Source organism: Phascolarctos cinereus, unplaced genomic scaffold (genome assembly GCF_003287225.1).
Source record: "Phascolarctos cinereus isolate Bilbo 61053 unplaced genomic scaffold, phaCin_HiC Scaffold_9;HRSCAF=440, whole genome shotgun sequence".
In the NCBI taxonomy this organism is placed as follows: Eukaryota; Metazoa; Chordata; class Mammalia; order Diprotodontia; family Phascolarctidae; genus Phascolarctos; species Phascolarctos cinereus.
In genome coordinates, this window is record NW_027556402.1 from 100,112,921 (window position 1) to 100,138,282 (window position 25,362).

Below are 25,362 nucleotides of genomic sequence, written 5' to 3' on the forward strand. Positions count from 1 at the left end.
CTGATAATGAGATCGCATTGACTCTCCTTCTCCTAATTGGCCACCACCCAAACTTGCAAGTAATTTAATCTAAATGCAGGGAAGCCTATTGTGTTTTACTCAAGCTTTAGTGGAAATAGATTCTTTTGCTTACATGGCCCAAGGCTAGGAGAGGTCTGGTATGGCTGGGGGCAGTATTTTCTCTGGTGGAGTGACATCAGCCCCTGTTGGAAAGGTATATAAACTGTGCACCCTAACCCCAAAAGGAGCTCAGTTCCAAACTGCAGTTCCCATGCATGGACATATGCATGCCACCAGCTTTGAGGGAAATAAACATGGATACAAGCTAATTCTGTTTGTCCTTCCTGGATCAAATTCTGAAGGTTGGCAATTTGCCTCAGTCTCCTCAACTGTAAAATAGGTACAATAATAACACCTACCTCCCTGGGTTGTTGTGAGGATCAGAAGAGATATAATTTTAAAGTTCTTAGCACAGTGTTAAACCTTTATAAAAGGTTTGTAAACTTTGCTAATGGCCTTGAAGCAAAGGAAGCAAAGCAAGCAAAGACCTATTCTGGTTTTGCATTCAGTTCCCAGATCTGTTTGCAATATGCTCCTAATTTCGTTCCTTCTGAACTGGTAGTTTTTCCAAGCAGGAATGTGTATATGATTGATAATTACTAGAGATAAGTGTTTGTGTGTGGAGGAGGGTGGGGGATGGTGATGTCCTACTACATTTTCCTAAAACTGATGGCCCAGGGCCTACATAGCTGCTAGTCACAGACAGATCTATTCTATAGAAATGGGAGTGAAGGGATGGAAATTAGGGTTTAAAGGAGTGAGACCTTGTGTTTAACTTCTCTGGCTTTTTTATCACCTTTAAAATGTGGGATTTGGTCTGGATGATTTTTCAGGTTCTTTCTAGCTCCAAAGCCTTCGATCTTGATAGAATGTAAGTCCTTATGAATGGAGATATTTTTCCCTTTATATCCCTAGGACTTAGCATTGTAGACACGATAAATAATGCTTATTGATTGTTCTTTTGAATGCAAGGGACTGAGATTCCACTTGAAAATCCATCTGCAGTTCAGTTACCCTATTCCTGATCAAAATAATAGGCTGCTAAATTTACTGTTCTCTCAAGAGCTAAAAAGGGGGGCCGGCAGCCAGGCCTTGGATCTTGGGAAGTCCTCTGGGCTCACCCTTGAACCAGGCCAGATTCATGTGATTCTAACCCGTTTAAAAAAAAAAAGTTTTTATAAAATGAATTACCCCTCTGTTGACATCCCTTTCAGTGTTATGTAATAATCAGAAATACATGTTTTCCTCCTGAAACTGTCACAGAAACATTTGGGTTTACTGTTACCAAAATTACCTGTTATATAGATTAGGTACTGTCTTTTTACATACGATATATCTAACACTTAGCACTAGTGTCTAGCACATAGAAGGTATTTACTTAATGACTGGTTTTCTAAAATGTCAAATTTAAAATTTCCATAGACTAAAATGCAAGATTATTGCTTGAAAGGCCCAGGTACAATTTAAAAGGTCCTATGCTGCCCTCATGTGGCCAAAACTGATATTCTTTTAATTCATCCTTTTAAAAAAGTTTGGGGAAATTAAATGCACTAAATTGAATTAAAATGAATAAATTGAAAATCACCAAAGTCAGTTTACATAATCTTAATGGTTTCTGTATTGCGAGGTGGGTTGTTTTGTTAATTCCTCCCTGAAACAAAGACCCCTCTTTTCAACAACAATATTCTTCTAGTGTGGTCTTGTGGCTATATTTCATGTTCTTTCCCTTAGGTTCAGTTTCTTTTTTTTTTTTATCAATTTATTTGAAGAATTGAAGTTGAAGTTTGCCCAAAGGGAAATTTATAGGTTTGGTGGTGAGCATGAGTGAACTACAATACTTTAGAAATAAGCAATTACTCAGGAGAAGTGTTATGAAGGCTGTTATCAGGGAGTTGGCCACACAGAAAGGGGCATCAGATGGACAGAATGCCAAAGAGAAATAGCTTTGAGTCCAGCATTATACAAGAAGATTGTCAGAACCCTGCAAGCAGAGGAAAACCAAGTTAGGCAGGAAGGTCCAAGCAGCTCAGGGGCACTGCAGATTAGCACCCAAGCAGTACAGAGCTCAGAAAGACCCTTAGAACCACAGCAGAAAAGAGCAGCCCAGACCAATGGCCAGCCAAGAGGAGCTCATGTCAGGGCAAAGCAGGAAACAGAGCCAGAGCACTCAATTAGTCTGCCCCAAATTTAGAGTCCAGATAGCCCCAGGAAAACCTCCGTAGGAGATAAGGCCAGACCAGTACCCAGGCAAGAAGCTTGGCGAGAAAGCACAGCAAGAAAATGGCAGAAGTCCCAGGACAGCTAATGGGCCAGGAAGCCAAACATCTGGAGTTTATAAGAAAACCTGTGACCAACACAATTAGCAGCAATTGGTCCAGTCCTGTCAGGGTCACAGGAAAGCACAAACCAACTCCAAGTTTGGAATATGAAAAGAGGAGACAGAGAATGGATCAAGACCAAAAAGCCTGAGTCAAGCCCACTAGGAAGGAGGTGGAGACAAAGGCCGGGAATTCCTACAGAGGACAGAGACTAATCTTAGCCATCACATCCAGGACCAAGCAGGGATTGCCTTTTATCCACCAATCCAAAAGCCTGAGAAGGAAAAGGCTAATAAAAATACAATATTCTAATCCAAAAAATTAAATTAGAGATATAAGTAAATAGAAGACTTGATGAGCACAATGAAGAAATTGTATGGATTGAAAGAAGCCCAAGAGGTAAACCTTGAAGAAAATAACTCCACAAGTCCAAAGCAGGATCTTAGAGAAAATACTGATTTAGCCACAAGACTTAGAAAAGCACCTGGAAGAAGTGAGGCAATAGTTACAAATTGCAATGTTAAGTGAAATGAGAACTACTAAGACAAGAATGGGAAAGAGGATTAGTAACTTAAAAGAGGGGTTGGCAAACCATTGTTTGTACTTAATTAATGTTATATTTAAATGTAAAAACCATAATTAGCTTATCTGCCGTTCAAAAACTGGAACAGAAAGGATTTGGTCCTTTAGGCCATTGTTTGTTGATTTCTGGCTTACAACAGAAGGTTGCAAACCTAACTTAAGAAATGGCCTTCCTAAAAATTAAAATGGTTGTAGCAGATAGCAGTAACTCCATAAGACAGCAAGAAATATTAAAACAAAATCAAAAGATTGAAGAAAAACAGTTTTTAAAAACCAAAAGAAAATATAAGGATATATACCATCAAAAACAAATGATCAGGAAAAGAGTTAAAGGAAAAATCATCTAAGAATCATCAGACTAACATAAAGATTATTACCAAAAAAAAAGTAAAAAACCCACACTTCAACAAATCATAAATGAAAACTGCTCAGATATATCAGTCAATCAATAAACATTTATTAAACACCTACAATGTGCTGGACATTGGGCTAAGTGCTGGGAAAAAGGGGAAAAGATTATCCCTGCCCTCATGGAGCTTACAAGCTAGTGGAACAGATTAGAGCAAAAGTCCAAAATGAAAATAGAAATGATCCACCAATCACCTCCTGAAAAACCCCAAAATGAAAACTCCCAGGACTATCACAACCAAAATCCAGAGCTTCCAAGTCAAAGAAAATGTGCTGCAAGCAACTAGAAAGAAGAAGTTAAAATACCAAGGAACCAGAGCTAGGATCCTACAAGACATGACAGCTGTCTTAAAGAGAATGATCTTGTAATACAATATTCCAAAGGGAAAATGCAAAATATTCAACCAAGAAGAACAACCTGCAAAATTGAGAATAATAGTACAGGGTAAAATGTACCTTTAATAGAAGACTCTTAAAAATTCCTGATGAATTTTTAATAGTACTTAAACAGAGTTAAGTAGAAGTCTTAAAATGCAAATGGCAGGAATCAAGAGAAAACTAAGATAAATGCATGTGGATTTGGAAGGGGCTCTGCAATGAAGTCCTATTTTCACATTGTTTTAATTTCTTTCATTGTGCTTTATATTTTAAAGTCTCTTCACTACATATAGTTTGAGCATTATGAATATTTAGTGTGGTGACATCAATAAAAACAATTCTTCAATTTATATTCATCAAGGCTTTATCTGGGAGGTTATGGGAAGCCATTCTGTCTGTAATAATAATGTAGTTCCAGTACAAGTTATGTATTGATTCTCTTGGTAACATGGAGATTTGTCATATCTTGATTTATAACACACTTGAGGCTTTCTAGGTACCTGATAGGTGCTTAGAACTTGCAGTGACATGTCGCACAATATCTACTATTTTGTATATAATCTACATCTATCCATTAGTATGACTTCCTTTTTGATGGAGTCTGGTGGCAATGTCCTGATCCTGAATTCCTATCATAAACCTCTCCGTTTTTATGAACAGACACGTGTGACTGCCATTTGTTTGATACTTCCCACTTGACATTTTATGGTTGATTGCATCTATGGAATGCCTTCTTATTCTACTCCTGGATCTTCTTCTGGGCTAGGTTAGTCCAGTAATTCAAACTTAGAATTAGAATGCAAGGAGATATTTGGGGAACTAATATGTCTTATACTTGAAAGAAAAGTGACTTTACTAATAACAAAAGCCAAAAAGGCTGTAATTCCTAAGGTTAAATATATGCTAATTCAGATAAAACTACCACTCTTCTTTGTCTCTACATTTGCCACTGCAACTGTCCGTAGTAAGTCAGAAGGCATTCACATAGGGCAATAGAAATTAAAAATATATTTTGTAAATCTAATGCCAACTAATGCCAAATCTAAAGCCCCAGGTGCCAAGGAAGCCAACCCACTGATAAGTCCAAGAATCACTTCCCATTCCCCTTAAAAGGTGGCTGCACTATAAGACAGGTGTTGCTCCTACCACAGATCTTAGTTATTTCCTAAGCTAAACCACATTTGGTTACATTTGACAAATTCAGTGGCGCATATCTGTTACCATCTTTGCTAATTATCTTGTGAAGTGGTCTGTTTGTACTAAAAGTATTTCTATAAGTTTTTAACCTAAATTAAATTTTTGTGTGTTCTGAGAATATCTATTACACTATTCTTCCCTTTAGGTGAGAAAATGTTCATCTTCACCTTGGGGTGATAAGCTTTGCTTTTCATTAACATTGCATGGGTTTTGTTTAGTTACCTTCTACATCCGTTGTTGGTCATTTCACCATGCCAAAAGTATATTTTGAGACTGATATTTGATAGGTATAAATTACTCTAAATGTATTCTTCCTGTTCAACTTTGATTTCAGGGCTCCTTCTTATAACACTCATGCTAGATGGATCTTACCTTGAGAAGGTCAAATAGTTTGTAACTGTTGGCTGCATCCATTTTTTCAATTTGACCTGTGAATTTAAGCTCAAAGCCTTCAGGCTCAATTCTTCCCTGGTGCACATTAAGAATTAAAATGAACCAAGTACAAGTATGTATCAAGTCCAAATAACATTTTGATACCATCCATGAGATGAAATAGCTACTTAACGTGTTTTTCAGTAAAGCCTTGATGCCATACTTTTATATCAAGTGATTAATGAGATGTTTTGGCTCTAGCCAAATTTAATTCTACTTAGGAGAGCTGATAATGGATTTAGGGATAGGCAGAGCCATAATCCTTGAAAAATTCCATGTTTCATACCAATCATTCTTGACATTGTTGTGTTCGTGGCATGTTTCAAATAGAGAATAGATTCCCATATAGGCATCAAATGCTCTAGTTTTCTTTATACATTGAAGTCTATTTGATAAATTATAAGATATGAATAATCCATTAATGAAGAACTGAGTCAGAGGCTTTGTGATAATGAATAAAGGCACTTTATCGTGCTTTCAGATAGCTTGTTTACTAATTACCTAATTGATTATAAGTTTTTCTTTATATGCCAGGTAGTTTCTGACATACTCTTTTTGTACCTCAAACCACATATGAGGTGAATTTGTATGTGTTTGTAGAATTATTTGGTTGTACAAGCTGTAACTGCTTTGGATGAAGTACATACAAACAATTAGTCTATTTTTAGAGAGGTTCCTGGCATTCTTACCTACTGTTATTATCTTTATCTTATTCTTCTCATCTTTTTCAATGAAGTTCAGTTAAGAACAGTTAAAAGAAAATTTACTACTATTATTTTATATTTCATATTTTTCATTCTATCATACATGTGGATTGGATAAGTGCTTAACATTAGATCATAAGCTCATCTCTGTAAGCTCATTGAAAGAATACTTAGTATAACTCCAATAACAGACAGTACAAGGGTTTTTATCATCATTATCATTTTTATTAGTACAAACTTGTGATTTCTCTAGTATGAGGAACTCATAGTATGAAAAAGCCCTCCTACTTTCTAAGTAAACTAAACTTACTGTCACCTCTGTGTCACTATCACCACCATCATGGTCCTCTTCATCATCATTGCAGTATCATCAATAGTAATGTTAAACTTATGAAAAAATGCATTCAGCCTTTTTTTTTCATAGCTCACAAGCCATGATGATGGCAAATTTATGTTCTTTGGAAAAATTGGATCACAGCAAAATTAGTTTCTTGGCTGCTACTAAATTAATGCAGAAATTATAGTGTTAAACTAATCTGCCTAGGGTTTTCTCGGGCTGTTCAGACTGTGTATTGTATAAGACTACAAAGAGAGTGCTAACACAATTTTGTCCAAGTAGTTAATAATGATTCTAAAACATACACATTAGTTGTGTCTTCATGGTAGATGAAACACTGCAGGGTTTAAATGTTAGCTCGTTCACATTTATTCAAATGTCACCAGAAAAGAAATGGATTGAGATCACCATAGAAACCACTCAACATTTCAGGTGTTTCTCCATGAATTTTGTTCTGTAAACTGTGCAGATAATGAAGCCATGTTTTATGGCCTTTCATTAATTCCATTGTCTTGCCTCCCTATTAGCAGCTTGTCTGTGAGGTTACCACATTCTCCTTTGTTTTGCCTTCATTTTCTGGCAGCTATGATTCCAGCACTTTACCTACAGCTGGGAAACTGGAATAAGCAACTGCTTAAACAAATTTTGGGCACCAGCAATGGCTGCATGGGCATCATGTCACTTCCTTTGGCCAAGAAAGTAAATTTACAAGCCTTTTACATGGCAATTAAATAGCACAGTTCCTCATTCTTGGTTTATATTATCAATCATAGAATTCCACTGCCACACAAAGGTTAAGAGAAATCCCATGCTGGTTATATTTTTTAAATTATATTTTATTTGCTTTTTCAGTCAGCAAATATCCACTTCATCTTCCTCACCCCACCCCCTCAACTGAGAACAAAAAACCCAAACCCTTATAACCTACACACATATTCAAGCAAAACAGAATTCCCCACTGAAGATGTCAAATATGTACATATAATCGTGTGTATGTATATGTGTGTGTTGTGCATACATGTTTATGTGTATGTATATGTTTATATATGTATGTATGTGTGTATTTAAAATTCAACACGGAGTCCTTTACTTCTCCACCAAGAGGTAGGAAGCATGCCTTATCAAATCCTCTGGAAATGTGACCAGTTACCAGACTGATCAGAGCTGAGAATTCTTCTAAAGTTATCTGTCTTTACCAGGGAATTTGTTTTGCTCAAAGAAAGAGGTAAAGGTCCTGCATACACAAACATATTTAAAACTACCTTTTTCTAGTAGCAAAGTACTACTCATTGAATAGGTAAATGAATTGTGGTAGATGAATGTAATGGAATATTATTGTGCCATAAGAAACAGTAACTACAAAGAATTCAGAGAAATTTGTTAAAAAATATTTTTTTAACTAATGGAGTGTGATACAAAGTAGAATCAGGAGAATAATTTACATAAATGGCCAAAATAACATAAAAGAAAACAAAATTGAAAACCTTCAGAGCTCTGATCAATATAGAAACCAGTCAAGACATCAGAGGACAAACAGTGCAGTACGTTTTCTTCCTTTGGCAGAAAGGCAGTCACATATAGGTGTAGACTAAGGATTGTGATGTCATAAATGGCCAATAGGCTGGCTTACTTTTCTTACATGTATTTCTTTGTTACAAGGGAGGTTCTGTGAAGGGAAGGGAAGAGAAAGATAATTAGAAGTCAGCTGATTTTCTGTGTGTGTTTTGATTGTCTTTTTTTAAATTATCAACAATCACTTCCATAAGCTTTTTAGTTTTAAATTTTTCTCCCTGATTTTTTTAAAGAGTGCCAATAAAACACTTTAAAATGTGTCACTTTAAAATAGGAAGAAGAAGAAGAAGAAGAAGAAAGAAGAAGAAGAAGAAGAAGAAGAAGAAGGAGAGGAGGAGGAGGAGGAGGAGAGGAGGAGGAGGAGGAGGAGGAGGAGAAGGAGAACCTGATTAACTATGGACAACATATGCAGTATCATTTAGATAATACTCTTCAATGGAAATGGACAAAGTCTGAGTTTCCCCAAGAACAATGAAATTTTTCCCATGCTCTCAGGGAATGCCTTATACTTTGAACTTTTGCCAATGGAAAGAGATAGATCAACAGAGACCTATTTCCACTACAAATTCTATCTAGTACCAAAAATTTTGTCTGATCTGCCTTAGAAATTAAAGGAAACAAAAAAAAAATTTTGTCCAAAGAAGAGATCACAATGAGCAAAAGAGCTATCTTCAAATATTTAAAAAGATATTGTATAGAAGATGTAGCACACTAAACACCATAACCAATAAAGTGGAGAATTTTTTTGTTACACTTATAAAAATAGTTGAATCTTGTATTTTTTGTACTGACATAAAGTATTATCCATTGTTTTAACAGGAATCAAATATTTGTATACTTATATGCCTATATATACAGTGTATATAGCATATATATGTGTGTGTGGTTGTGTGTGCATCTGTGCTTGTACATGGATACATGGATACATAAAATCATTTCATACTAAAGAAAATTGTGTTCATTTGATTCACCTAAAATGTAGTTACCAATGAATTTTTTGTTGTATTTCACCTATGGAGTATCCCTTCTCAATAACCAATATTGAGCCAGCATACTTGGACTCCATTTGCCCTTGTGCCCTTTTTCCATTGTAAAGATTTATCGATGGAAATGTTCACCATGTCCGCCACTCATAGCACTAGGTTTTCTGGAATGAAGTCCAAATGTAAATCCAAGAAATGCATCTTGAATGAAATGTATGATGTCATTACTTAATAAGCTGTGAGAAAAATCACTACCATTTCCTTGGTAACCATTTGCTTATCTCAAAAAGATTTTGGTCCCCTTTTTTAAAAAATGTATTTCCATGCAGCTTCTTTAACTGTTTCTTCAAAACTGTCATCTCTCATCACTTCCCTTTTTTGAGAACCCACCCACAGATATCCCCACTTCAATTTTAGCCTTGTTGATTTTTGGAAATTTGTTTTTCAGATAAAGAGAATCTATGTCATTTCAATAAATCATCCTGACAAAATTTTTCATTAAACCAAATTTAATATTCAATAGTGGAAAGAACTTTTGTGGGGCTACCCAGTTGTACTCTTGCCACATTTTTCTTTTCCAGATTCATTTTTTCCATTGAGGCCAATGTTTTTTTACTAAACATTTTTCCCTCTGCTGTCCCATTTACAAATAAAGGCATATTTATTTTTCATACCTAGTAAAAGAACAAACACTTTTACATGCCACAGACACAAAGAGGCTAGTTTTTTGATACTTAATGTTTCTCAAGAGAAGCTGAATATTTTGGGGTGTATTTTGCTTCCTAATGACATGAACTTCTATATTTTTAGTCTAGATTAGAAACCAAAAACTAAGCTTGATTTTTGGATAAGTTAAGATCACAAACATGGTCATTTAACTCTTCTGTGATTATTATGGCGGTAACATGGTGCACTGGCACTGGATTTGGAATCAGAAAACCTAAGTTCAAGGCCTCCCTCTCATATTTATTATTGGGTAAGAGACTCAGTTTCTCATTTGCCAAATGAGGGAATTGCATTAACTGTCCTCTAAGATCCTTCTAGCCAGTGCTGGTGGTATAAGTGCTCACACTGAAAACTTAACAACTTGAGGTTTCCTAAACTAGAGACTGGCCTAGACCACAAGAAGCCTGATTCATCTTTCCCCAAACCCTCCCCTCTTTCTCATGTGGTCATAATGGAATAAGTAAAGTTTTTTTTTTGTTTTGTTTTGAAGGTAGCATTTAATTTCTGAGATTTTTACACCTATGGCTACCTACAAAAATTCTTTTGATAATTAACACACAAGGCATGTTAAGAACATAAGTAATGCAATGCATTGTTAGTGGAGTTGTGAAATAATCCAATCATTTTGGAGAGTAATTTGGAACTATGCCCAAAGGGCTATAAAAATGTGTATGCCTTTTGACCCAGTAATAGCACCTTTAAGGCTGTATCCCAAAGAGATCATACAAATGGGAAAAGAACCCACATGTACAAAAATATTCATAGCAGCTCTTTTTGTGGTAGCAAAGAATTGGAAATTGAGGAGATGCCCATCACTTGAGGAATGATTGAACAAGTTGTGGTATATGAATGTAATGGAATACTATTGTGCTATAAGAAATGATGAACAGGCTGACTTCAGAAAAACCTGGAAAGACTTGTATGGATTGATGCTGAGTAAAGTGAGCAGAACCAGGAGAACATTGTACACAGTAACAGCCACGCTGTGTGATGACTAACTCTGATAGAGTTAGACCTTCTCAGCAAAGCAAGGATCTAAGACATCTCCAAAGGTCTCATGATGGAAAATGCTATCCACAACCAAAGAAACAACTATGGAGTTTGAATGCAGATTGAAGCATACTATTTGCTCTTTTTGTTCTTCTGTTTTGCTTTGTTTCCTCTTTCTAATGTTTCCTCCTGTTGGTTCTAATTCTTCCTTACAACATCACTAATGTGAAAATATATTTAATAGGAATGTATATGTATAGCCTATATCAGATTATGAGCCATCTTGGGGAGGGAGGTGAGGAGGAAAGGGGAGAAAAAATTAAAACTCAAAAGCTTATGAAAGTGATTGTTGATAAATCAAAATAAATTAATAAAAAAAGAAAAAATAATTTAAGTAATGCCAGCTAACATCTACAGAGTACAAAGCACTTGAGAAAACAGGAGTAGAAATAATAATCATGTTTGCAAATGATCCAGATGCTCACAATCTGCTACATATTGAGAGTTTAACCGCATGACTGAACAAAGGTGAATACTTCTAGGGAGAGTGATGGTAAATTTTAAACAACTGGTTCTCTGGAGGGGGAAAAAATACACAGAATACAATTTTAAATTTAATTTGTGTTATTACATTTTCTCCACCCTTTCCTTAACTGTCGAAAATCAACAAAATAATAAATCAAACCCTCATTTGTAACATTTGCCAATTTCCAAGATGTAAATGTTCACACTGAAAATTTAACAACCAACGTTGCTAAGTTGGTTCAAGCTGGCCCCAGCACACCACTGGAAACGAAGAAAACAACTGGTGACTTCTCACTTACCCCTTCTCCCACACCATATGCCCTTTATTATTGCCTCATGTTGCATAATTCATACCAAAATTCACAGAGTATTCAATAATTAAGGAAGATATAGTGTGCCAGCTCCTAGCTTATTTTTCTTCCTTTTTCAAGGAGTTAGGTACCTAGCTCATTATCATCTCCATCTCTGACCTACTCAACACCTGCCTTTGAATGGTAGGACTTTAATATCCATGTAAATATTCCCACAAACTCCCTAACTTCTCATTTCCTCAATCTTCATAAATCTCATGACTTATTCCTTTACTACACTTCATCCAGGCACAAGGTGGTCACTCACCTGATCTTGCCATGACCCACAATTGCCTCATTTCCCTAATTAGAAATTCTGATTGTCTCCCTATCTGATCATTCTCTATTCCACATCTCTTCATTCTTTACTGCTCCTATACTTCTTCATTACCCTCATTAGGCCTCCAATTCCTCCACCCCTCGGTATTTTCTCTAACCATTATCCCTACCCTACCTTCACTTTCCTTCCTTTCCAAACTCAGTGGGATAGTTAGCAATTTTAACTCCATACTCTTGAATCCTTTGCGAAGATCCCACCTTTACCCTGCCCCTTTCTCTTGACAAACTACAGTATTCAATTGCTCCCACTACTCCCTCCTCTTCTCTTTCTCACAAGCTATGGAGGAAATTTCACAACTTGCTAAGTGAGTATATTACTAATAGCTAATATTTATAATACATAAATATTATGTAAGCAAAATAGTATATAAATAATATTTCTGATTATTCAGTAGTGTCCAATTCTTTGTGACCACCACCGCCACCACCCTTCCATGGACAAGCATGGCAAGCCCTTCAACCTGAGGAGCTCATCTTCTGATGTCATGTATTTTAGTATTCTTAATACTGTCCATGAGGTTTTCTTGGCAAAAATTACTGGGGTGGTTTGCCATTTCCTTCTCCAGTTTAATGCAGGCATGTGTTAAGTGATTTGCCCAAGGTCACACAGCTTGTATGTGTCTGAGGTCAAATTTGAACTCTGGTCTTTCTGACTCCAGGCCTTGCCTTCTATCCACAGCTCCGAGTAGCTGTCCCCATAAATAATATATTTATATTATTTATACATTATGTTTACATGATATATTTATTTAAACAAATATATAATATACACTTATAATGCATACAAAATTTTAATAGATTATTATTTTAAAATAGATTATTAAATTAATCTATACACATATACAATTATATTTTCATTGACAAAAATCTATTTTAAATAAATATATTTATTATTTTCAAATTATTCACTATTAAATATTATTTGATCTGTATAAATAGTAAATAAATTGTGTTCCATTTGAATACGTAACTGCATCTTATATAAACATATTAATTAACTTATATAAATTAAATTAGATTTCATCTATGTGGAAGAGGTCGGGATCAGGAAGGCCAAACCCCGGGAATCTGCAGCTGGGTGTGTAGCCAGTGGTCGAAGCCGCGGGAAGCGTTCGGAGGGGACCTCCGCGAGGACAAGGCGCCCAGGCCAGGGAGCGCGAGGCCTGCTAGCGAGCGCCGGCCAGGGCTGCCCCGGAGCGCCGCCTCCCGCAGCTCATCCCCGGGCCACAGCTGGAGAGGGAGGAGGAGCCTACAAAGCGAAAGAGAAAGCGGGCCCAGTGGAGCCAGGAGACAGCCTCCTCTGAAGCCCCATGAAGACGCCTGGGCTGCAGTGGCTCTGGCTGTTCTGGGGCTGCAGCTGCTCCCTGGGCTCGGCTCACTCCGGCCTCCCCAGGGGAGCCTTCCCGGGCGCAGCAGCTGCAGCGAACAGCAACCGCTCCAGGCACGTCTCCCCGGAGCGCCACGAGAAAGGCTCTGCAGCCTTCCGGGTACCGATCATTCCCCAGCCATCTCCCTCCTCCTCCTCCTCCTCCTTTTCCTCCTTTTTCTCTCTCCTCCTTTTCCAACCTCTGCTGGCCATTTCCTTTCTCAACTAAATTTTGTTTGGGCAACAGGCCAGGGCAGGAAAGAGGGACTCTTGGGGTAGTTTTAGGGCAGAAGGATGTAAGGAGGGATGAGGACAGGGATGGAGAAGGGGAGCGTGACAGAAAGAGGACTGACTTCTCAGGAAGCTCTGAGATTTCTGCCTTTGAAGGCAGTATGGCGCTCTCTCTCTCTCTCTCTCTCTCTCTCTCTCTCTCTCTCTCTCTCTCTCTCTCTCTCTCTCTCTTTCTGTGTGTGTGTGTCTCTCTCTGTCTCTCTGTCTCTCTGTCTGTCTTTCCCTTCATCTCCATCACTCCATGCCTGTCTTCACTCTGTTCTCTGCTTCTGTATCTTTCTTTGTCACGTTCTGCTTCTCTCACTTGGTCTCTTTCTGACTCTGTCTCTCTCTGTCTCTTTGACTCTATCTCTGTTTCCCTTGAACCACACCTAAGCAGACCCTGCTGCCCCTTTCTGTTCTCTCTGTTTATGTCTTTCTCCTCTTTTCCTTCCTCCCTTCTCTCCCCAGGAAAGTACGTGCTTTTCTTTTTAAAAATAGTTTCAAGGGCTGGCAAGGGCTTTAGCCATCAGCCACTTCAATACCTTGATTTTGCAGAAGAGGAAACTGAGTCCCAGAGAGGTGATGAATAATTTGCCCAGTGTCACATGGGCATTACTGGCACAGGGCCACTGGCATCAAATTGTGAGTCTCTGAAAGTATAAAATGATGATCAAGGGAATTATAAATATAAAACAGGCACCAAAATTGGGCTTTGCAGAAATAGAGATACTTCTTGAGTAGTCTCCAGGCAATTATCACATTGTTGAAGAGAAAGACAGTATGGTACCATGGAACTGGACTAAAATTAAAAGTCTTGCCACTAGCTGTCTTATCTTAGACAAACATTGAAACTCTCTGCAATGTAAAAGATCTTAGATTTTAAAGGTGTTCAACTGCAACTGCTGTTCAGTCGCTTTATTCACATCCAACCCTTTGTGATCCGATTTGAGGTTTCTTGGCAAAGATACTGGCGTGGTTTGCCATTTTCTTCTCCAGCTTGTTTTATGGATGAGGAAACTGAGGCAAACAGGGTTAAGTGACTTGCCCAGAGTCACACTGGCTGGTAAGTGTCTGAAGTGGAATTTGAACTCATGAAGTCTTCCTGACTCTACTCTGCGCACTATAGCGCCACCTAGCTGCCCTTCAACTGCAGTGGCTCCCCTCTGAAGGTGTGAAAGACTTTAACCAAAGTTGCAAGTAGTAAGCAACAGAACCAGAATTTGAACCCAGGGCTTCTGACTGTCAAATGACTATTCTTTCTGTGACACCACTCTAGAGTCGGTGAGTGCTAAGATGACTTCCTGCCCTAAAATGATGTGAGATAGTCTAGACTCATGCTAGGACCAGTCTTCTTCCAGCTATGTGAAGGGAGAGCCCATGATATTGAGAGATCTTGATGTTGGACCCTAATGAGAAAGGAGGGATGGATGAGAGGGACGCTTCTACAGAGAGTAAGATAACAGTATTGAAATCTAGAGCAAATTTACTTCCATTCTTCTGTGAAGAGATGTTTATACACAATATAGGAAGAACTTGCATGTGCATGATGAGGGGAAAATCTCTTCCGTGAATGATATCCACTTGCCTAATTTCCCAGGACTGGGCCTGTTGGTACTGGTCTTACGTCTCAGTTGTCTTCTTTCATTGATTTTGGGTTTGAAGTCAAAATGAATAATCACATCCCCTTGATTGAAGTTAATCAGACTTTTAGGAGAAAGTTAGATTTTCATAAGAGCCTTGAAGAATAGAAAGGTCACTTGCTGCAGATAGATACAGAAGAAAGGGTGATTTCAAGAATAAAGAATGGCAAGGGGAAGGAGCCATTGTACTTAAGTGTGCTTGACATCTCCTGTAGTAGCAGATTACCATACTGCAATCATTTCAAGATTCCTTATTATCATTTAAATTACTGTCAGAGAACCCAAGCTTGTGATTCTGCCAAGCACAGTGTGACTTAGGTAATAATCCTCATTGGAATTGTGTTTCTTGCCATTTTGATAACTTATCAGGGTGTTCTCATTGACAATTGAGGCCTTATCTCCAGTTTATTGCTCTTGTAGGCCAATGCTAACTCAAGTCTGGAGGGCACTTTTAGAGAATGTAGTTGGTTATAGGGAGGGACCTCCTCTCCATCCTGTCTCCCCCTCTGGACACCTGACTCCCCACCCCCCCTGTCTCCACAACCCCTTGCCACAGGAAAGGCAGTAACCATTCCAGGGAGTAGAATCCTGGTTTAGCTGCCAGGAGAGGAGCTCTGTAGGAGCTCACTTCACTGTCATCACTCCTTTAGAGAAGGAATGTTGATAACAAAATTTTAAAAATATACTTCCACTGGGATTCGGGTTCAGAAGCATTGAAAAGCACTAAATATTGATTATTTTTAAAAAATTTTTCAAACATCATCTATACATTCATTAGTAATCGCAGTCAAATTATATAGATAGATAAAGATTCACACATACATCTATGAGTATAGTAAACGTCTAGTATACAATTGAGGCAACTTAGTGGCCTTAGAGTTAGAAAGAACTGGGTTCAAATTCTGCCTCTGAAACACATACTAGCTGCATGATCATGGTCAAGTCACTGAACCTTTTAGTACCTTTGGTACAGAAAAGTCTGCAGTACTATAGATTGCAAAGGAGTTGGAATCTGCCTTTGTGGGATTGAGGGAGTGGCCACAGTGGGAGATCCACACACTGAGGGATTCAGAGGGGTAGATACTTAGCAGAATATGCTTATAAATGCATGGAGAGGGAAAGGAAAGAACCATAAACCTGTTATTTCATTGGTATAGAACTCCCAGATGAGGAAATTATGTCTACCTAATTCACCAACCAGATGAGTACTTTCTCTGAATCTGTAAGTAATTTCATACATATACATATATACATGTGTGTGATGTAGATATAAAATATATGCATTATTTATACACTGTATTATGTTAACATATTTTCATATACATATATATATACATATATATATGGGTTTTTTGGGGGGTGAGGCAATTGGGGTTAAGTGACTTGCCCAGGGTCACACAGCTAGTAAGTATCAAGTGTCTGGTCTCAGGCTGGATTTGAACTCAGGTACCCCTGATTCCAGCCCCAGTGCTCTATCCAGTGCTCTATCCACTGCACTACCTAGCTGACCCCTATGTATTTTCTATACACATAATATGTGTCTGTTTTATATACACTATGCACTATATATTCTATGTTGTGTTATGTCATACACATATACTTAACACACATATGTTTGAACTGCACTTATGATTTAATTGATACAGAGAGCTCTCTGGCAAGGCAACTAACTCCTTCTACTAATCCAAATCAGCAAATGCTTTGAGTCTTAATAGTCTTAGATAATTTCATGGAGAACTGTCCAGAGTCATTCATCCAATTTGTGTCAGGCAAGACATGAAGCTTGGTCTTCCTGACTCTGATGCCAGATCTCTATCCGCTGAGCAAAGAGTGCCCTAGTTGTCTGACCCCCTTACTGTCTCTGGGATGCAAGCTCCCTAAGCTCCGGCCCTACTGCCTCTGCTACTGCTGCCTCTATATGTGTAGTTTCTGGCCAGGCTTCCACTGGGAGTCACAGACTTCTCCTGTAGATCTCCCAAATTTTCCAAGGCCAGAAAAGTGTCTCTCCTTGACCTTTTGTTGGCTCTGCCACTCCAAAACTTGATTTGAGGCATTATTTTAAAGTTTTTGGTGGGCAGTGTTGAGAGGGTTTGGCTGGGTTGCCTCTACTCTGCCATCTTGGCTCCTCCCCCTTTTAGAAATGGCAACTCTTGTAGAAGCATGATTTATGTATGATCTAGCATCAACATCAATAGAACAAAGTGAACCCGTGTACTCATGATTCAGGTCATTTGAATGTAGTTTGCATTTTTGGATTCTCAAGCATGGCCAGTACAGAAGGAACTGTGCATAACAATCACAGCTAAGTGGGTTGTTCTGGCAAAGGCGTAGAAAAACCACCAGATGATGAAAAGCAGAAGGGCTGTGGACCCCGGCAGGGACCTTCTGGGTGCTTTTGAGGTGGATTAGTGGGTGAGAGAGTTATTAGGCCCTAGAAATGGGGAAAGTTGCTGGTCAAGGTATATCAGGGCCTTCCCCCATTTGTCAAAGCCAGAAATCCATAGTCATAACTCCATATACATTAAGCAGCATCTACCCAAGGCATCAACATATCAGGTTTTTGTTATTGTTCAAATCTCAGCCTCCTCAGACTGCTTCCTTCCTTCAGCCAAGAGCAGAGCAGCTGTGGACTCAGGCACTTAATATGTTGCTGCTTTGGAAGCCTCCTATTCTCAGGAAGGCCCAGCCCCTAGAGGTTTTTCTACACTGTCCTTTTCACCAGATAAATGCTTTCCTCCTTTCTATCTGTTAGTATCCTCCCTCCAAAATTACCTTGTATTTATTTTGCATATTCTCATATGGGTACATGTTGTCTCCAATCATAAATAATAATGCTGATTATAAAAACTTACAATATGTTTTATATATAATATAATAGTTTCTATATAGTTTTAAACTTTGCAAAGTGGTTTACAATATTACTTCATTTGATCCTCACAACCACCCTGGGGGAGGTGGGGAGTGCTATTATCATCCCCATTTATAGGTGAGGAGGGACTTGCCTGGTGACTGCTAGTTAGTTATCTGAGGCTGGATTCTAACTCAGATCTATCTGACTCCAGACCCAACGTTTTATGCACTACACTATCTAATGATGACATCTCCAAGGCTGCTGGTAACCATTAAAAGCATTTTAAATTCGTCATTTAATGCGTAATTAAATTCATAATATAATTTAACCTGACTTATAGCACTTTAATAAGATTATGATGGAACCCAATCACTATTTGCAACAATGATTTTGTACACCTGCCCCCTCACTAACCAGCCTCTTCAAACAAAGATGATTCCTTTAGGCATGGAATCCTTTGAGCAGTTTGGTTTCTCTCTCTTAAGCAGCTTGGCTACAAGATGATGAGATTTTTTTCAGCCATAGAAACTCTCAAAGACAAACCATCCTACAGAGGTGGCAATCAGTATTAGTGAAGGAAAAACGCACTCCAAGACTATCTCAGTTTCTTCAAATTTTGAAGTATTCCTTGAAGATCTTAAGAATTGAGAGATCTGAGTAGAGACTAATGAAGTGGATGAATTGGAAATTGACCCAAACAATCCAGGGAGAGAGATGAAATAGCTGCATAAGATGGCTCACCGGTCTCCATATAACAGGAGAGTTCAGTCAAAGAAGGTGGCTAAAATTAAACAGCAAATCCACTTCTAATACTGATTGCCGCCTCACAAGGATGGCCTGTCTTTGAGAGTTTCTGTGGCTGAAAAAAATGTTATCACCTTGCAGCCAAGCTGCTGATAAATCCTTTAAAAGGAATGTTGTCCCCCATCTTTTATCCTGGGGTGGAAGGAGAAGGGAGTATAATCATAACCTTAAAAATAAACGGTTTATGGATGCCTTTTAAAAAATATCACCTCATTTCAGTCCCTTCTGACATACTTAATCTTACCTTGTAACCAAATGAAACCAGTAAGCAAGATGAACCAATAAATTTAATGTGATATTCTTGTCCCATAGTTCCCCACCTACTACAAGCAGAAAGAATTATATTTCATCCCCTGTCCTTAAAGGAGCACTGGAGGCCATTCCAATGAGTATGGCTGGTGGAGTTTATCTGAGTTTAGCTGCTTTTTAGCATTGCATTTGTTTACATAATTATATTCCAGGTAGATTATTCTGCCTTTACCCCGCAGTTTCAGTTCATAAAAAGTCTTTCCAAGTTTTTTCTGTATTCATCATTTGTCTCTGCTTGGTACAGCCTTTCAACAATGGAATCTGTTTCCAGATTTTGACTAATATAAAAAAAGATTGCTTCTCAAATCTTGCAAAGACATACTCTTGAATAAGACCATAACTCACAGCTAAACCCTAGATCACTTTGCTTTTTAATATAATAGACCTATCACTTCTACCTGTAACTTGAGTGGCAGACCCTTCATTGATAGGCAATATTACTTTTCCCCAGGAGGACTCAGATCTCCCCCAATTCTCCTGCTCTACATGGGAAATAAAAGCCACTTCCTCCAGAAGTGAGGTAAGGTTAAGGTAACACTTTGAGGAAGAAGGAACACTGAATTTTTAAAAGAGAAGGGTGCAAGCTTGAGGAGGGGGCACCGCTAGGTGGGACAGTGAATAAAGTTCTGGGCTTGGAATCAGAGAGGCTCATTTTCATGAGTTAAAATCTGCCCTCAGATACTTACTAGCTGTGTGACCCTGGGTAAATCATTTAACCCTGCTTACCTCAGTTTCCTCATCTGTACAATGAGCTGGAGAAAGAAATGGCAAACCACTCCAGTATCTTTGCTAAGAAAAATCCAAAGTGAGTCATGAATAGTCAGACATGACTGAACAACAACAGTTTTAGGGGCATCAGAGATGCAATTAAAGACTGATCTCACCATTGTCAGGGAACGCATTTCCTCCCTTAATCTCTGTGAGCCTCAAAGGAAAATGCCCTTCTTCCATGCAGGTCTGCAAAGTGTAGAGTATCAGAAATCCCTTGATCAGAAAAGGCTAGTAACACTTTTAGGGGGCTTCATTACTCACCAAAACACTGATCTGGTAGCCAGAACTTTGGTAGGGATCAGGGCACACTTGGGGAAGGAGAGGATATACATTTTTTTAAAAAATTCCCTACTGTAGAAAGCAAAACCAGAATGATATGACTTGATATAGGAAACTTTTACTTCATGGAGCATTTCTAATACAATACTATTCTGTCTCAAAGCATAGTAAATAGCTGGCCTAGTGTCCAGCCTGTGACATGGTAGAAAGAGTACCAACTCTGGAGTTCTAAGGAAACTGGGTCTCATTTTCTCATAGGCAAAATAGGTGGGAATGGAGGATGAGGTTGGACTTAATAACCTCTGAGGAGTCTTACAATTCTTCACTGTAGTCCTTCAGGTAACTGACAGAGGCCAGGAGCCTTATTTTTCCTCACTATTAAGATTTAGACTGTTCAGTAGACACTGTTCAGAGTGAGATTTTAGGTTTGGGTCCACACTACTAGATATGTAACATTCACAACTAATAAAGTTAAAATAAGTGTGGCTAGCCAAAAAAAAAATGCTATTGCAAATCACTTAAAGGAGGGAGGAAGAAAATTTGGGGGTTTTTTTGGGGGGGAGGTTGTGAAGCAGTTGGGGTTAAGTGACTCGCCCAAGGTCACACAGCTAGTAAGTGTCAACTGTTCAGTCTGAGGCCGGATTTGAACTCAGGTCTTCCTGACTTCAGGGCCAGTGCTCTATCCACTGCACCACCTAGCTGCCCCAGAAAATTATTTTAAAAAGAACAGCCTGGTGTTATTTCAGCTTTTCATTCTTTGTCAGTGAAAGCCTGAGCTTGAGCTCCTTTCCTATGGCTTGTCTCATACCTTCTAGACTTCTTTCTGACTATCCACTGGTATCATCCAGTGCCACATGAATATGATAAAGAGGTGAGGATTCAGAGTAACAGAGAAGACAAAAGGAAAGGAGGGAGGTATAAAAATGGTCTACTCTACTCTAAGACCATGCCAAGAACAGAAAAAGTGCTGATGGATAATAAATACAGTGGTAGAGAGGGAAATAGGGAATAAAAAATGGAAGGCCTTTTTATCTAACTTAGGTTTGTCTGGTTTTGAATAAGTTCAATTAATTCCAAGGTTGTCCATAAAGGACTCATTTTATAAGCCAAAACATGCTAATTTCTTAACCCCATAAAGCATTATTTTTACATCCTTTTTTTTTTAAACAGCCATTAAAAGGGAATTGAAAGAATACAATGCTATCTTGGGAGCAATTTCTTCTTTATTCAAATTAAGAATCCAGCTTCCTAAAAATTCTCAAAGGATATGAGCATCAGAGAACCAAATACCCATTTCTAAGTTATGAGCATTTTACCTTTCTAGAAATAACTTCCCTGAAAAATCCTTCTAATAATAACTGATATTTACATAATGCTTTAAAGTTTGCAAAATACTTCATGTCTATTATCTCTTTAGAGCCTTGCAACAGTCCTGTGAGTTAGGCACAAGTATTATTGTCTTTTCTTTACATGTGAGGATACTGAGGCCTAAAGTAATAAACTACTTGACTAGGTCATATAGTGAGTAAAGTAGGAGAGGTGGCATTTGCACCCAGGTCTTCCTGGTTCCAAATCTAGCATTCTAGTCATCAATCCCATTATTTCAAATCTGTTCCTTTCTAACAAAGAACTTTGGACCAGAAGGAACTTCAAAGGTCTAGCCTTTTTTTGGACCCATTCCTACACCTTGTACAATCTGGAACCTCTTCTTGCCCTGATTTACTGTTATACATGCTTCTTAGGGCAGATGGCAAATGAATAAGATTTATATTCATTAATGCATGAAATCTAACTTTATTGGCCATTCAACAATATAGACATCAACCCCTCTAGGAACAAACCACCAACCTGATTAAAGTGTTTCTTCTGCCAGCGTTCACCAAAAAATTCTTCCTCTGTGGTGTGTCTTCCCCTGAGGTGGTATTCTATCACATCTCCATCAGCTAGCATTGCTCAGATTCCAAATGCTAGAAATTTGGGAGTCTGCCTTAGTTATGACCCAGGAGCAGGCTAATGACCAGAGACTCTAGCAGTTCTTTAAGATTCTGGCTAAACGCATCTTCAAATTACAGCTAATTTCTGATTGGGGATCAATTACCTGAGCTTTTTGGATGAAAAGCAATTATCAGTCAAAAGCTAATGTCATTAGCAAGTCTTTATCAGTTGTTGACCAGATTTGGGACACACGTGTCATTAGTAGTCGTTTACTAAATTTAGGGGACACACACTCAGAATTATTATTATTATACACCAGATTTGAGGGATACACACGTTCTTAATAGTTGTTTACCAAATATGGAACACATACCACACTGCCAAACTGTTCCATTCAGGTGCTTATATTATTGTAGAAAAATGACTTACATAACAAGTATTTAATCACAAATTGGAGGCTTGAAGTAAAAGAGAGTTGCTCATCCTAAATTAATGTACTTATTCCCAACTACTTTGACATATAGCCTCTCCTTGCATTGAAATGTTCTATGCAACTATTCCTGTCCAGATCTGTTCCTAGTACCCACAGACCTCTCTATCTGTTTCCCTGTGCTGATTAGGGTTAGAAAAATGACTCACTGTAATTTTTTCTTGGACTTCCCAATCAGGATCCAGTCTGGTGTCTTTTCTGTATTTGTTTGAAGGAGTTGGGAGAGGGGATGTGGAGCTCTCTGTACTTCTATCCACCTTCATGGCTGTGCTGCATGTATTTACTTTTTATACATATTTCCTGTATGAAGCAAATTGTTGAGTTATGTTTTCTTACCCATTCTGCCATTTTTTTTCAGTTTATTAAATTGTTTAATCTATTGACATTTAAGGTTGCAATATTGTTAGGTTTATGTTTCTCTCCATTCATTTCTCTTTTTGTTTTTTTTAAATCATTTTCCTCTTTTGAGAAAGAAGTTATTCTTTTAATTAAATTTATTTGCATTACTTTGTGGTAGTTTATTATCACCTCCTCTCCTCTTTGCTTTTTTTTCCATTACCTTATCCCAAGCTCCTTAAATTAACAATTAACTTACAGTGTTCATTTATTTTTTCTTTTTAGTTATCTCCCTCCTCCCAACCCTGTTTTGATCCTTTCCCTTGTCTGCCAAATAAGCAAATGGTTTAAAATTATTCTCCATTCCCTTAAGTCCTTTAAATATTCTTTTGTGACAACTTTTTTTTGCAAGGATAACTTTACATTTCCTTGTATCTATACATTTCTAGTCTATTCTGAATTCTTCCCTTTGTCACCTCACTCACCCATTCATGGGATATAGTGAAGGTACTCTTTTATGTGTTACTTTCTTACTGTCTGTGGTCCTGTTGAGAAGGAGAGCTTCTTGGCTGTCAGACCTAAGTTCCTACTCTATCATTTACCATATTTGGGATTATAAATTTTATCCCATCCCTTATTTTTTTTAATTTTTCATTTATGCTGTATGTGTGTTTCAATGTCTGAAGTTCATGAAGCAGTGTCCTGTGGTGGGACTTGAGGCCTAGTTATCATATCTCTAGTTATATTTCCATTCTTACCACTGGCATCCTGAGAAACATATTCATCATCTCTCTAGAATGGAATGTAGTCTTTGGAAGCTCAGAAAAGATAGTCTCCAATTTTGCCCAGATGAGACCAATCTCTTGTGTATTATATTATATTCATATATAGCAATGATAACATCATATTATGTATACACTACTAGTAACATGTCATATGTTTTACATTACATTATGTGATATTATGCTATGTTATGTTTGTTATATTATAGACATATATGTCTCCTGCCACCATGGGAAACTTCTTTAAAATGGCATCCATTAATTTCTTCTTCCAAGATGAGATCTGCCTTCCATTTCCCCTTATCCCCTGTCTTTCCCTCCATGTCTTTTATCTTATTCTTTTACATTCCTCCAGCCTTGTTAAGGATCTTTTAAAAAATGGTATCCTTTCTCTGTTTACCTCTACACAAAGTGGGAGTACATCTTCCAAGTCCTCTCTTTCTTGCCTCACCTTTTCTCACTTTAGCACCTTTCAGTATGGCATTCTTCAACCAAAAGATATTGATTCATTTATAGAGGAGCATGGGATTAAGTCAGTGGGTTATTAATTCAGATTTTTCTCTGTCCTTTCTTATTTATTAGCATCCCTTTACTCTTAGCTGATTAGATCTTTCCCCCAATAATTATCTCTCTTGTATCCCATTATTACATTACAAGCCCATTTCCTTTTGTTTAAAATCAAGAACCTATAAACCGAAGAGAGTTGGCTTTCTTGCTTGGTCTTTTCTTTTTAATTATACCTTTTTTCTTTTTGTCTTGACTTTTCTTTGTATCCTTAGCCCTCAACCCAGAACGTGGATAGTAAGTACTTGATAAATGCTTGATGACTGATGTTTTTATCCTGTTCCATTCTTTTTTCTGATTTCTCATGAATATGGAGTGATCCTGTATTATACTAATTAATGTTCCTTCATAACTCAAGTTGTTTCTCCTGGTCGCTTGCAAAATTTGTTGTTTAGTGTTGAAATTATAAAAGTAAACAAGATATGCTTTGGAGTTTCAACTGTAGATTTTCTCCCTGGCAGTCATTTTTCTTTTCAATTTGATAAATTAGTACTTTGTTGTCTGAATTAGAAAGTTTGAGGCAGTTTTTTTTCATGTTATTTGTCATATGGCTCTTAGGTTTTAAAATTTATCTTATTTTGGGGGGGGAGATATATTTTCAAGTTATCTATATGTTTCCTGTCTTCAAGATGAATCTTTTTGGCTTGTACAACATTTGTATGTTCTTTAAAAGTTATTTTATTTTGTTTCTTTTCTACCAGATTTTCTTCTCCAATATTTTTGAGTTTCAGTTTTTTCATTCTCTTTTTCAGAGCCTCTACATCCTTGGAGACATTCTGCATCCTTTATTACTGTTAGATAATCTGCCTGGGAGCTAGTTAGGAGGACTGACTCCAGATGGTTTTCTAGCCACCTTTACTTTGAGCATAGAAATCCCTTCCCTTCTAACCAGCTCTGCAAGGTGGTGTTGCTATATTCATTTTCCCTTTCTTTTCAGTAACTTAGCAAAATCCATGTCTTTTGACCCTTTGGAATGGGGGTGGGGGAGCCAGATTGAATTTCTGCCATGGAGAAGGAGTTGGGTAGGGACACCCTCAAGCAGATCCTTAGACCCAAGTATA

At 37.8% G+C, this 25,362-nt stretch overlaps 1 protein-coding gene across 4 annotated transcripts in view; it reads left to right on the forward strand.

Annotated features, from left to right (window-relative positions):
* Window positions 1-13,140: 13,140 nt before the first annotated feature.
* The window catches only part of CTSO (cathepsin O), a 51,063-nt gene continuing 38,841 nt past the window's right edge, over window positions 13,141-25,362 (forward strand). The window contains exons 1-2 of one of the 4 annotated variants that reach the window (XM_020994075.2): window positions 13,141-13,388; window positions 19,596-19,664. In XM_020994075.2, coding sequence (XP_020849734.1) covers window positions 13,212-13,388; window positions 19,596-19,664 — 246 coding nt within the window. In that variant the 5' untranslated portion in view covers window positions 13,141-13,211. Of the gene's footprint in view, window positions 13,389-16,337; window positions 16,403-19,595; window positions 19,665-25,362 lie in introns of all 4 variants that reach the window. The other 3 variants (XM_020994072.2, XM_078148826.1, XM_020994073.2) reach the window with 3 other exon arrangements.